The following is a 15269-nucleotide window of genomic DNA, read 5'->3' on the forward strand; positions in this document are numbered from 1 at the left end:
GAAGGCAGATGACAGCCTAACTGACAACAGGTAGAGAAAACACAAATGGGCAATTTGGAGCAAAGGCTCAGGGTCCAATATGAGTCTAGAAGGAAGCATTTCAAATAGTGACAAGCTCTTCGGACAGGCTCAAAGGAGAGGCTTTGTGACAGGAAGGGACCCATCCTTCATTCCCTTTATGCAAAGTCAAAGATGGAAGACATCAAAATAGAGGAAAGACCTTGGCTAACTGGAACCCCATTTCCTGGAAGCCAAGGCTTTTAAAATGACTACAAGCCCCGGTACAACATTTTCTGCTTCCTCCCTCTCCTCACACCTCTATTTTGGCAAGTCAGCAGCAGCACCTGGGCAGAATTAATCAAGCCTAGTGCCTAAAATACCAAAAGATTAATATGTGGTGACTGACTGATTCATTACGTGAAAGAAAGGAAAACTGGACTCAAAAGGCCTATGCCACACAGAACTTCTGGTATTCCAACCCAGACGCAACAAGGAGCCAGTGAAATTAGAAAAAAGAAGCATGGTGAGAGGAAGAGTGACATGAGAGGGAGACCCTACCTTTGTGGACCTCCCACCCCCCACCCCCACCTCCTGGCCAGAGAAAGCAGAGGAGGTGGTGAGCAGGAGAAACATGAGCCCAGTGGTGAAGCGAACAGTCTGGAAATCTGAAAACAAAATGTCATTCAGGTCTCGTGGCTTTGAAGCCACTCGTGTGACTCACTAAAAGGATACCCAGCCTCAGATACCTCTGCAAGCCATGTGTGTGTGAAAGAGAGAGAAACAGAGAGAGAGATGCAGGGAAGGAGAATGCTAAAAGCATTTCTGGGCAAGGGGAGAGAAGGAAACATAAAGAACTCTCTTCCAGATCTTTGAAAATTGCTATTTTATAATATGTGAACGTGGGGTAGAGAATTTCTTTTTTCTTAAACAGAACATATTCTGTTGTCTTTACAACACATTTTCTCCTAAAATGCACCTTCCTAAAATTATGTTTGAAAAATGCCTCTTTATTGGAATTGTGAGCTAAGCTAGTTTAACATCCACATAAGATCAGCAGATAAATCTCTCTCTACACATTTATGCTCCAAAATGTATGCAAAATTTACATGTGACTTGAGGGTGCACGGGTGGTTCAGTGGCAGAATGCTCAGCTTCCACGCGTGAAACCCGGGTTCGATTCCCGGATCATGTACCGCCCCCCCCACCAAAAAAAAAAAATGCTTAAAAAAAAATTACACGTGACTGACATCAAGAGGTTTCATTATTATTTCATAATTATTAAGATATAGTTATTAAATCCATTACAATAACTAAATAACGAGCATGGTTTAGATGACCCATGAGGCTCTTTATGCATTTAGAATGAGGCCCTCTTGCACGAGTTTTAATCAGTGAAGACTGAACAAGGCTGTATACAGAATCTGGGCTCAAGAATTTACATTCATCTCACGAAGCTACCCTAGACATAGCTTGTAGTGAGAAACCAAAAACAAAACCTATTTTCTTATTTGTCTCTCTCATAAAATTAGATCATGTGGAGATTTTTGGTTTTCTGGATTTCTGAGGAACCCACTTTATCGTATGGTCCTAAAAATATCCCCATGTTATTATATGCTGTGGCCCATAGTTGCTTCTCATTTTAAGGCACAATTATCTACACCATAACTTCCCCAAAGTAAAACTATGTGCAGGGGAGGCAGTCGCCCCTAAATGAATTTATGATCATCATGGAATTTTGTGCAATTACTCAAACCAATTGGACATTGGCCCTAGGTACACAAAAAGCATGGGAAAGTTGCTTTCTGTGCTTCTTAGAAAGCCCCTGTGGATGTGACCACAAAAGAAATGAAAGTGAAGGAAAAGCCTCTGTCTTGAGAAAAAAAGACTTAATTTTTCAAATCTGACCATTTTCTTATTTTACTTTTAGAGTATTTCTTCCTCACTTTGCTATGTTGAGATACAATCGTTTCCAAACAAATAGCAGGCACGTACGACAAGCTAGCTACTTTAAAAGCCTGGTAGAACTTGCTTACAGGAAAAACCCCACTGTAATATGTTAGCTGAGTAGTTATTGAACTCTGAAAACGAAGGTTGCCACTACTCTGGGTGTTCTGTAATGAATAGATTCCAGTTAGAAAAGCAGGAATGCTACTGCGCATGCCGAAGGCATTCACATTTAGGAAGTTAAATTCACAAATTGAAACAAAGACACATTTTAGATAGTTCTCAAATAGGAGTAATTACCAAAACTAACATTGTCTTACACTCATGACAGCTTGTATTTATCATCTCTCCTCCCACATCCAAATCTTAAAAATCCCTTGTTCGTTATAATACTTAGATCATACTGCTTTGGTTATTAAGTAAAACTGGCTATTAAGTAGATGATTAATTAAGTTGGGAGGCTCTAGTGTTGGGGCTGATTTGAATGCTAATGAAATACATCACCCTCAAAAGCCTGCCATCAGAAATCAGAGAAATCTGATTTCTTATAGTATATCTCATAGTTTTAGGGGTCTGTGTTGCAGACACAGCCCGTAAAGGCAATATGTATGAAACACCAAAAGCCTTTTTTCTGGACTCTGTTCCCAAGCCACTTTCTGTGCCCTCAACACTGGGTAACATTTTCTCCTGGTAAACTATGAGAGTGTACAGAATGTGGTCGTTTTCTCTCTAGGGCTGCTCATCAATCACACTGCTTTTTTAAATCCTGCTGGTAATATTTTATTCCTGGCACTTAGGTAAGTTACTTGGAAGCTTCACATTTAGGACAACTCAGACACTCGCTATACAAAAGGAACCAAGATTTGAGGTTTTGCTTCCAATTATATCCATGACATACTAGGCTTAATCATACTTTGTAGAGTATGGATTAAAATGGTTAATTGGCTGTAACTAAGCAAACTGAGGCTTTCTGATTAATCAAGCCAGCCAGCTTTGAGTTTCTGACATCAAAATTTATATTCTCTGTGAAAAAAAACAAGGCCACATCTATATAACATTAAACCAACACACAATTAACAACACTTTGTTCTAATTATCTCTGGGCACAATTAATGTTGGCCCTATGGTTCATTTTTCTTCTTTGATAGCTCTTAGAATATTTATGTAGATTAGTCCTTGATGCATTGGCCTTCTGTAAGAACTGGGATTTTTCTAATAAGCTCCCACACAAATCTGAGCTGGGCAAAGAAACATATATATGCAGACTCATTCTTAATGTACAGACTTCTAATCTCAGGGTTTTCTAACACGCTTCCACCTTAATCTGGCCCAAGTTTCCACCTAAATCTGGTCTCAGCACACAACAGAGACACAGATCATCTAACACCTTGGCCTACTACCCCACTCTGAGAAGTTTCTTCTTTCCCCTCAGCAGCTGGTCAAAACTGATAAAAAAGTTGTATCTTGATTGCACAAGCTTCCAGGAGATGGAAGGCCAAAGGGACTGATGTAAAATAGAATTGTAGATATTATCAAAATCCAAGGTAAGAGGAATCTTCAACTGCCTATTATTAGGAAACTTAAATTGTAAATGAGTTCAGTTAACCTCACATCAATAAAAGAAGAGACAAGCAAAAGAAAACAAGAGCTGATCAAAGGCTTGGGGTGATTGGTGCAACTCAATTTATGGAATGCACATGTTTTTCTACACTCCAGAGGAGTTTCTTCCAAAGTCCTTGGGGATGTGGGGGTGGGGAGGGTAGCTAAGCTTTAAAGCCACAAATATTCTCTCTGCAGCTTAGTGCTGTTTGTTCTGTCATTTGGTGTGTTTGCTTGGGCTATTTCATACTCTAAAGTTGAGCAGAAGCTCCATGAGTGATAGCAGCTTGAGGACACTGTGATAATCCAAGGGGTTGCTGCTTAAGAAAACCATTAAACATATGAGAGTTCATTAGAACTTTATGAATTACAAAACACCCACTGTTGGCTCTTAATATATGGGTTGGATACATGCATGCCCCCACATGCTCAAACACATAGGGTAGGCCAAGCCGTTCAGTCCTGTCTCTGGCCGTCCATCTGCATCCCGGGCCTGAGGCCTCCTTGGAGCTGTTTCATGCCTTGCACTGCTGCCCAGACTCTTCCCTCTGCCCTTCCTATACTGTTGGCCCAGAAAACTGGCATGAAGACTCAATTAGAACACAGCCTTCTCTTCTCTTTGTTTGCTCCTAAAGAATTTGTTTAGTTATTTCTGTCTTGATGCTCCACTGATCCTTTCGTCACTCCTTTGACTTTAAAATTTTTATTGTGTTTCTTTTTTTTTTTTTTTTTTTTTTTTTTAGAGAGAGGGAGGAAGGGAAGGAAAGACAGAGAAGGAAGGAAGGATGGAAGGAAGGAAGGGAGGAAGAAAGGGAAACATTTTTAAACATTTTCTTGTTTTATTATATTTTGTTTATTTGTTTGTTTTTTACATGGGCTGGGGCCGGGAATCGAACCGGGGTCCTCCGGCACGGCAGGCAAGCACTCTTGCCCGCTGAGCCACCGCGGTCCGCCTATTGTGTTTCTTTTATTTATTTTAATAGTATATTTTTGTCTTCCTTTCAATGATGTCTCAAGGGCAAAGAATATACTACATGGATCTCTGTCATTCCAGCATCCAGAAGAGGGAAGAAGGGGTAAGAGAAAGAGAAAGGTGGCAGGGGTAGGGGCAGAGAAAGTAAGAGAGGGAGTAATAAAAAGGAGGACAAGGAAGAGGAGAAGAAAAAAGAGAAGAAAATAAAATATAATATCTAAGTAGCAACCCACCTGTCTAGGTCATATTAAAGCAATTCTGATATTGAAGTAATTAAAACACAACAGCTCTACCAAATCACAGAATTTTACATGCAATCTTTCTAAAATAAACCATGTCAGGCAATGTAGTGGACATCTGCTATTTTCAGCTCTACAGTGTCCATCCCCCACTTCTGGAAACATTCCCATTGTTTTCCTTTCCTGCTACCCCATCTGATGCAGGCTTGATGGGATTGTGGGCTGAGATGTCCTACCCTCTGCTGGCTAAGAGGTGGGCAATAACCAAAGGCAAGACAATGTGCTCCCTCTCTAGAGTCTAGCACGTTTGATGAAGCTACTTGGAAAAAGAAACCTGTTCATTACTGATGTGCAATTAATGAGTTATAAACCTGGAAGCTTCTGGTGGCCACCATTGCCACCATGTGCAGAAAGCCCAACTAAGAATGCAACCAGCATAGAGACGAGCAGAGGTAAGAGACAGATAAAGCTTCCATCCATGACTTAATCCACTGTTAAGCCTGAATTTCTGGTTACCTAAGCATTCCTTTGTTTATATTAGCTTAAGTAGGACTTCTCTCACTTGCAATGGAAAGAATATTCACAAAAGAGCAACTTGACAGAATGTGGGTTTTAAAAGCCATTCCATTTCTGGTATGCTACATTCCAGCAGCTCAACAAACTAATACGCTCTACAAAATAAGAGAATCCCAGAAATGATGCTGATGGCGCATCATCATTTCTTAGGGAAAGAGCATCAAACCCAATAAGAAGCCGCCAGTGTTATTCAATATGGGATAAAATAATTAGAGGACCCAAGGGCTGCTGAAATAATATCAGTGATCTACATTCTTGAGAAAACTTTATAATACAGATTGTACTGTTTACAAATTCTCTAAGCCAACTCAGCAGTTGAACTCACTGCCCAACCCCTATGTGGGACATGACTCCCAGGGGTGTAAATCTCCCTGACAATGTGGGACATGACATCCAGGGATGAGCTGGGACCTGGCATCATGGGATTGAGAAAGTCTTCCTGACCAAAAGGGGGAAGAGAGAAATGAGACAAAATAAAGTTTGAGTGATTGAGAGATAGAGGTTTCAAACAGAGTCAAGAGATTATCCTGGAGGTTATTCTTATGCATCTTATATAGATGTCCCTTTTCGTTCATGGTGTATTGGAGTGGCTAGAGGGAAGTTCCAGAAACTGTTGACTGTATTCCAGTATTCTTGATTCTTGAAGACAATTGTATAACCATATAGCTTTTACAATGTGTCCGGATGACTATGAAAACCTTGTGGCTGATGCTCCCTTTATCTAGAGCATGGACAGATGAGTAAAAAATATGGACAATAAATAAATAAATAATAGGGGGGATAAAGGGTAAAAAAAAATTGGGTAGATTGCAATATCAATGGTCAATGAGAGGGAGGAATAAGGGAAATGGGATGTATCAGTTTTTCTTTTTATCTTATTTCTTTTTCTGGAATAATGCAAATGTTCTAAAGATGATCATGGGGATGAATACACAACTATGTGATGATATTATGAGCCATTGATTGTATACTTTGGATGGACTGTATGGTGTGTGAAAATATCTACAAGGGAGCCTCAATAAGATTAAGTGCTGATTTTCTCTTCAAAAATCATGAAGGCAAGAAGGAAGTAGGAATACATATTTAAGTGCCCCAAACAAAAATTGCTAACCAAGAATACTATATATGGCAAAGCTGTCTTTCAAAAATGATGGAAGGAATAAGAACTTCCCAGATAAGCAAAAGCTGAGAGGTTTCATCACCATTAGACCCACCCTACAAGAAATCTGAAAGGGAATTCTGCAAGTTGAAAAGAAAGGACATGAGAAAATTCACTGAAGTCACATGAAGAAATAAAGATCGCCAGTAAAGATGTTATGATGATATGGGTAAATATAAATGCAAGTACTATTGCATTTTTGGTTTGTAACTCAATTTCTTACTTCCTACAGGATCTAAAAGACAAACGCAGAATACGTAATGATGAATCAGGGGTTTGAGACTCTCAATGCATAAACATGTAATTTATGGTAACAACCGTATGAGGGTGGAGGAGCATGAAGAGGTATAAAAACATAGTGTAGGCATGCTACTGAAGTTAAGTTGGTATCAAAACAAATGAGATTGTCACACATTTAAGAAGTTAAATTTAAGTCCCATGGTAAACACAAAGAAATTGTTAGAGAATATGCAAATTAATAGAGATAGAAAGTAGAGCTCAGGTTACCTGTGGTGAGGACAAGGGACCAGGGAGAGTTAATATAAAATGAATGTATGTTTCTGGGTGAAGGGGAAAATTCTACTAATGGATGGTGGGGAGAGTGTTGTGACGTTGTGAATGTGATTAATCCCACTGAGTGGTATGCTTGGGAGGGGATGGGATGGGATGGGAAAATTTATGTTGTATATGTTTCCACAATTAGGAAAAAAAGAAAGAGAAACTAAAGAGATAAGGACAGTTAAATGCAAAACATGATACTGGGTAGGATCTAAGCACGGGGGAGAAAAGACTCAAAAAAACATTATTGGGACATAAGAAAAAATTGGAATATAGACTGCAAGCTTTATATTTTCTGACCTTGATAACTACACTTCAGGTGGTTACATAAATGAATATCCTTGCTTGTATGAAATGTACATGGAAATATCATGTGTTCAAGGACGACAATGTCTACACCCTGCTGTGAAATGTTCAGAAAATCATGGATGGATGGATGGATGGATGATGGATCGATGGGAGGAAAGAAGGAAGGAAGGGAGGGAGACAGGGAGGGAAAAGGTGGCAAAATGTTAAAATTGGTGGATCTAGGTATCTGTGGGTGTGGGGGTATGTTGGAGTTCTCATATGGATTTTGTATTTTTTTTTCTATTGTCCTATTTGAAATTATTTCAAAATAAAAAGTTAAAAAAGCACATATTACATTTTTAAAAACATATTTTTTACAAGTAGTTTAAACAACTTACAAGGGATTAAATAAATGGTATCAGTACCCATTTGATAAACTGCTCTATAGGTATTAAAATCATATTTTGAGGAACATTGAATGACATGGGAAAACAGTTTTGATATTACAAAAAAGTAAACTACTTAACTGTATAAAATGTTATTTTATGATTACCTAAATTGACTATCAACAGAATTAAAAAAAATAAAAAAAAAAAAAGACTGGAAATATATGTGCCAAAATGTCAATCGCAGCTATTTCTAATTGGTAAAATAACTATGTAATAAATGACTTATTTCCTTTATTTTCCAAATTTGATTATTTACTACTTTTATAATCAGAAAATTGCTAGTACAAAGATATATACTGGCATGGGGTGGGGAATTTTTTTTTTCACATCAAGATCCTTTACCCAGGAGTAGTTTTTTGTCTCTAATCCTAGCTTAGTGGTTGTTGCTAGGTGACCCAATGTAGGATGCAAATTAATCAGGAAAAAGATACATGTCATCTCTTAAGACAAGGATGTTTGGAGTTACCTGTCAGCACACAGTCACAGAACCTAAAGATTAGAAAGAAATAATTAAGGATTTCTATTCAGACTACCAATATTCTGCTTTATAACTTTTTAATTTCTCTTTTTACATTGTCTTAGGGTAGAAGAGGATAAAAGTGAGAGGAAGAACAAGACAAGAACTTATACCCAATTAGCAATGCTAGGAAATTGGACTGTCCCTCTGATTAGCGAGGAGCTAAAACTGAAACTGGGGCCATTTCTGGGGGGGCCATCAAAGGCATTAAGAAGCTACCAAAAGCACTTTTGATTTCAAACTCTCCTTAGGCTCAAAGCACTCTAGCTTTGGAAACATGAGAGAAGGGCTTCTGAATTGAAGTTTGAAGATAAAGAGAAAGTTTTACTCAAGCCTGGGGGAAAAGAAAGGTTAGATTAAAAAATGGCTGAGACTAATGAAAGCTTACGGGGTGGGAACTAAACCGGACCTCAGTTGTTCGAATAACTTTAAATACCATTCTAAAACCTGTGTCAGAGGTTCTCCATCCTGGCTGGGCATCTGGATCACTGCTGTATTTTGTTTAATAAACAGATGTTTAGCATCCATCTTAGACTTAAAGAGGTGGAATTTCCCAGGGTTGTGTTCTAGTCATTTGTGTTTTTTAAAACTCGGTTTCTGCCTGGTTTCATCCCTCTTGCTCCTCACAGATTTCTTTCCTACATTTATCCAACTCTCTCCTGCATCCTCAATTTCGCCCATTCCACTGGCTTGTTCCCATTAGCATGCCAAAGTGCCTTACTCTCACTTGACTTTTTAAAGGAGCTTCTCTTCTACCGTGGCTCTCTTCAGTTACTGCTCTCTCAATGTTTGCTCCACTTCATAGGAAAATTCAAAAGAGCTGTCTGTACTTGTTGTCTGCATGTTTTTACCACCTTACCCACTCTGATGGACAACCCATCACTTGATGGAGGCTATGCTGAATTTGGGGAGTCATCTTACTTACTCTTTTAGCGGCATTTAACAAAATTGACCTTGAAACTTTCTTTAAGTGTCTATGTACCTCACTTTCCTGATTTTCCTTCTACCTCACTACAGTTGAGTCTCATTTGCTGGATCTTCTTTTTCTGCCAGAACTCTAATGAGGGGTCACCCAGGGCTCCGTTCTCTGCCCTCCTCCCATCCATATTTATACTCACTTCTGAAGTGACCTTATTAAGTCTCCACAACATTAAATTGTCATCTATATACTGATTAATCTCAAATCCATATCTCTAACCCTGACCTCTGCCTTGTATATCCAACTGCCTAGCAGGTATCAACATCTGAATGTTTAACAGGCACCTCAACTTAACATGGACATAACAAACTAATGATTGTGTCTTCCTTTCCCACAGTCATCTCTCTCCTAAGTCTTGCTTCTCTCAGAAATTTAGTACAACTATATACTCAGTTGCTAAGACCAACAAACGAGACATCACATTTGAGTTCTTATTTTACTTTTCATTCCACATCCATTTCATTGGTAATCCCTGTGGATTTTACTTCTAGATTCCTACTAGATTTTAAAGTCTGACTCTAATATTTACTGATGGTGAGACTTAGGGGAAGTTATCCAAACTCTCTGGGACTCAGTTCCCTCATTCATAAAATTGGGTTGATAATAATCATAGCTACCCCACAGTATTATTATGAAGATTAAAATAGTTAATATGCCTGAAAAGTAATTGGAACAGTGTTTGCCATATAGTAAACCTTAAATAAGGGCTTGTCAACATCCTTATTATTATTCCCTACTGGTCCAATAACATTGTTATCATTATTAATATTCATTGGTGCTAGGCACTCACCCTAGACCAGTCCACTAATAACTTTTATTTGGACTCTGAAACAACCCCCTACCTGGTCTCTGTGCTTCTACCCTTATCCTACTATTAGTCCACTAAGCAGCAAGAATTGCCTTTTTAAAGTACTAGTCAGATCATGCTGCTGTCCAAGTTAAAAATCTCTAGTGGCTTCCCTTTAAGTGTATAATAACTATATCCAAAGTCTTCACCATAGCTTTATAAGACTTTACCAGATCTGGTGCCTGTCTACCTCATGGAATATATCTTTTCCCAACTGATTTATCTTATAACTTATGTCTCATGACACAGTTCTTATTTCCTTTCCTCCAACTTGCTATGCTTCCTACCATCTCTAGGCTTTAACCCATACTGTTTCTTCTTCCTGGAATGCGCCTCATCCAGATGTTTCCCCAGCTGTCCCTTTTTATTATTTACATTGTACGCAAACGGTCCCTTATCAGAAGACATCATAGGTAAATACTTCTTTCACCCCCATCCCACATTCTCTCTATTCCTCTATCACCCATTTCTCCTCCTCAGAGCAACAGTCTATTTATTATTTTATTTAAGCATGTGGTTTCTGTTTTTCTCCAGTGGAATATAGATTCTTGGGAGTGGGGAACATGAAAATTTATCTAATCCCATTGCCTTGAATACCATTTGGCCATAGGAGATAGTCAATAAATATATATTGACTACAAGCTCTACATTCTGCTGTGTGGTTAGGAATGAGAAGTACTATTTTAAATGACCTCATTTTAAACAGGAATTAGTGATTAACAAATGCTTATGCTTAGCATTTTAATTGTCATACTATTCTGGAAAGGGATAATCAGGTAGAAAAAAAGCTGTTATACACCTTAACACATTTAATTGCCATATTTTTCAGCACAAAATAAATCACTTCTATAAGAAGCCAAGTTCTTACAACTTGAGGCATCAGCATTTGCCTGGAAGCTCAGAAATCTAGGTGATTTTCAGGTCTCTTTTCTTCTGGCTAGAGTCTGTGAATCAGAGATGCTTTGCAAGCTGAAGTGAAAAGGGAAGGAATATCTGGCTTCATTTTTAGCCAGGTATAAAAATGGCCCAAGAATGACAAGAAATGGCTATTGAAGGTGCAGGGAGGTGGGCCTCAAGCATGCCAAAAGCAAACCCAGGACCTAGGCAAAAGCCGAGGAGTATACAGCAAGCTAGAGGCAAGATGATGCCAATGGATTCTGGAGGCCAAGTCTTGAATGGGCAGCATGAGGTGGGGCTTGGAGGCGGATGTGATCCTTTTATAGAAGGGGCCCATCTGCAGGCACTGCTATAAGAATAGTGAGCTTTCACCAAGTCAAGCAAACAGTCTCTGAAATAGCAACCTTGAAAAAGCAAACTTTTAAAAACCACAGGAAACATGACACCTGCTGTAGGAGATTGAACCACATAGCCCCACAAAGGCTAGTTCTTAAAGGTGCATTCTTCTTTGTGTGAACCCATTCATAAGACCTTTTGAAAATGGTATTTTTAGGTAACGTGTGGCTAAACTGAATCAGAGTGGGCCTTAATCCATATTACTGGAATCCTTTATAAGTAGAAGAAACACAGTCAGCAGAGAAGCTATAGAGAGGAGCCAGAAGCCAAAAGTTAGCAGAAGCTGCAAGATCAGACACAAGGAGAGGGAGATTTTCATGTGATGGGAGGCAGAGGCATAAGCCGAGGAAATCCAAGGATTGTGGCAAGCTGGCACCAGAATGCTAAAGACTTTGGAAAGAAAGCTTGGTCTTGATGGTGCCTTGATTTGGGACTTCTAACCTTCCAAACGATGAGCCAATAAAGTCCTGTGGATAAACCAACCCATTGTGTGGTAACTGTGATACTGTCTGACAAACCGAGATGCTGGACACCGAAAAGTTACCAACTGTTTTCTCTACTACATGTCAAGACCCTCAAAATAATAATAAATTTTTAATACACTGGAATTTAGGCCCAGGGATAATTGTTGCTGGGGCATGAGGGTAAATGGCCTACCTATTTTCTCTAAGACCGACTGAAAATGGCTGAATCCAAGGCAGAGAGTAGGGAAAACAACAGCTAAAATGAGAAAGAAAATGTGGACATATATGTGTGTCTGTGCATGAGTAATCATTGTTTTAATTACTGGTCCTGGAATTCTTTTAGGAAGGTAAATGTCTTATTTAGCAAAACACCTTGATGAACTTTGGGAATCGTAGGAAATAAGTCCAGTGAACTGGAGTGCAGAGACTGAAAGTGATCTACAAAGCAAACGAAGGGAACTTGACAGTGGAAGAGGAGGTAGTAAGTGGGAAGGGGCTGACCAAGCTCTGTGACAGGAGTCTAAGAACTGAGGCAAAAGGGGCTTGTGAGAAAGGCCATATAGCTGAAGGACTAGAAGGAAATACAGCTATCTAAACACCAAGGGGCAGGTCCTCACCCTTCAGAATATGCTATGATGGCCACATATCCTTGGTAGGGTTGGAGCTTGGAAAAACCAAGGAAGGGGGGCTCAGTTTCACATGTGGGCAGAAAAGAGAAGAGGGACTAAAAATGGAATCTAAGCAGGATCCCAGCCCTGGAAATGCCTGTAAGAGGGATCACCCCTGGTGAAGGAACTAGACTTTCCTCAGGCTAAGGCATAAAGTACTCAGACAATATTTGCTTAATTCTCAAAGTCAAGGACACCTCATCTTAAATTTGGGTTGCTTCTGAAAACAATTTTCATATTAACCAAGACTATAAAATTATAAATCAAACCTGTGTCTCTATTTCTTCATCTTTTTGGGACTTCTTTTGGAGCAGGAATTAGGGTAGGCTGCTTTCCATCACCCTGAAAATCTTTTATTGATACTCTCACAACATCAGAGTCAAAGAAATTTGGGTACACAAATATGGATGCCTCAAAAATACATCCATGTAGTTAAGTTACTAGTATTATCCCATTTTGGCACTTGAGGAAACAGAAGCACAGAGAGCCTAAGTAACTTGCCCAAGGGTTTTTTTTGTTTGTTTTTTTTTTTACATGGGCAGGCACCGGGAATTGAACCTGGGTCCTCGGGCATGGCAGGCAAGCACTCTTACCTGCTGAGCCACTGTGGCCCACCCTTGCCCAAGATTTTGAAGCTAGAAAGTATTAAACTGGGATTTGAAATGAACACAGACAGCCTGGATCCAAAGTTCATGATTTGGTTACAATACCTATTGCTGATGAAATCAGAGTATAAGGACACACTATAAACCAGGTAATGGATTAGACATAAGACTGCAAAATCTGGATGGAAACCAAGCATAGAAAAGAGAGAGGCCTAGTTTCTCCTGAAGTTTTTGGAATTCTGTAGAACCTGTGACAGATCTACATTGTTAGATGTTGTGTGAAGGCTCCTTGTACTTGGTTTGTAAAGAAGAGATGGGTGAACCACCGTCTTGTTCACAAGTAATTATGTCACATTTCTAAATGCCAATAGAGAAATCTATGGAAAGGATGTAAGCCAACTCACAGAAAAATACATTTTCAGTGAGTCTTTTATCATTTAAAGTCTCAATCAATAACTAATAATTGTATATTCTTTGATGACTCCTAAACACTCAGTAATTGACACATGATGTCAAATGCCATTAAATAATAGACCAATGGGCTTTGAACCAGGTTTGAAGGATTTCAATATCCAAATATGTCCTCAGGGGACCCTTCAAAGCCAGCTTCAGGTTTTCCTTTTATATATTTTATACACTGAGTTAATGCACAGGATTTTTTATGAAGGAATGGTTCTAATGCTTAAAATATTAAAATTACTTTTTATCATCATCCTTACATACTATTGGTTATTTCACTCATTCATTCATTCATCCATTTACTAAACTGATTATTGGGGAAACAAAGTAGAATAGCACATAGACTCATTCCTCACATAATTTATGGTTTTTGGAACTGATGCAATGCAATTCGAAGGCTGAACTGAATTCAAAGTGAATTATTGCCCTATATACTCTTTTTAAGGCAATGCAATCGCAATCATTAGATCAAACCTCTGAGTCCTACAAGTTTTAACTTTTTGCTCATCATTGACAAATAAATCACAATGGAAAGCAATAGATGGTATTACTCTGGGTGAACTGAGAAAGGAAGATTTATACTCACTCCAGACTGGGGCCAACAGAAGAGGCAGAGCACTGTTATTTTTCTTTAATTGTATAAAAAGTGTTTCATTTCTTACCTCTAGAGCTTTCAATCGCTCTAATAGCAATCTGGTCTTTTCTTTTCCCTCATCTGTGCCACTGCTTTCACTTCTCGAATCCTCGTCTACCACCATGTGGAGATCTTCCAAAGCATCTTTGTGTTTTCTCTCTTCCTCTGACAGTTCTTCCTGAAGCAAGAAAAAATTAGTGTTTTCAATAATCTCAACGAAAAACTTAGCAAAAGTCTAGAGCTAAAAAGTTTGGAATCCCCCTTTTGCTTTAGCATTCTTTCTGGAGCAGAGGTAGAGAAGATTTTGCTAAACAACTTCTGAGCTGGGCTTAACCAGCAGATATTTGAATTGAACCCTACCAGGACAAAGCCATTGGGTCACCACCCCTAAATGCAGATGTCCTCTGCAAGCTGGAGAAGTGACCCAGCCAGCAAGCCTTAGTTGAAGTCATGCAGTTAGTCTACTTTTATCTGCAAAATGGAATTCAGTGTGCTTTAAACCAAAAAAATTAACCTGGATACCTCGATTTCTGAATGGCATAGCTCTCAAAAATAGAATCCCTGAAGTCCCTGGACATATGGGTATGCAACCATTTAATTAATTTAAGGGAATATAAAATATCACAAAATATTGAAAAGAACAACCACTTCAGTATTTAAGCTAAAACCAATTAGTTCCTTCAGCTCAATAATGACACAGCTCTTAAGGGTCCCTTAGTCCCTTTTCTAGCACTCCAGGATTTGGAGTATAGCTTTGAGGTAGACATAAAATGTTATCGTATCTTCCCTCTATCAGAAGCTCCTCATTCAACTTTGTCTCTGGCAGCCTTTCAGAAGTTGAGAACTGTTCATTTGTACTTTATGATTGGCTTTCAATTTCTAGGGATAAAGAAAAGTCAAGGGAATATTGTATGAAACAAAAAACTCATGCATTTTGTACATATATCAAGACTTCTAGTCACAGAGCCATTGGACACCATCATACTATTTAATTCTAACCCCAGTACTGAAGAAATCT

At 38.8% G+C, this 15269-nt stretch overlaps 1 protein-coding gene across 14 annotated transcripts in view; it reads right to left on the reverse strand.

Moving 5' to 3' along the window:
- The window catches only part of NCKAP5 (NCK associated protein 5), a 1072936-nt gene that overhangs the window by 304303 nt on the left and 753364 nt on the right, over positions 1 to 15269 (reverse strand). For all 14 annotated transcript variants that reach the window (XR_013172672.1, XM_077153602.1, XM_077153594.1 and 11 more), the window contains one exon: positions 14280 to 14429. Coding sequence is in view for 13 of the 14 variants with exons in the window: in XM_077153602.1 (XP_077009717.1) it covers positions 14280 to 14429 (150 nt within the window). In the remaining variant the exon portion in view is untranslated. The remainder of the gene's footprint in view (positions 1 to 14279; positions 14430 to 15269) is intronic.

Source organism: Tamandua tetradactyla, chromosome 3, assembly GCF_023851605.1.
Source record: "Tamandua tetradactyla isolate mTamTet1 chromosome 3, mTamTet1.pri, whole genome shotgun sequence".
Taxonomy (NCBI): Eukaryota; Metazoa; Chordata; class Mammalia; order Pilosa; family Myrmecophagidae; genus Tamandua; species Tamandua tetradactyla.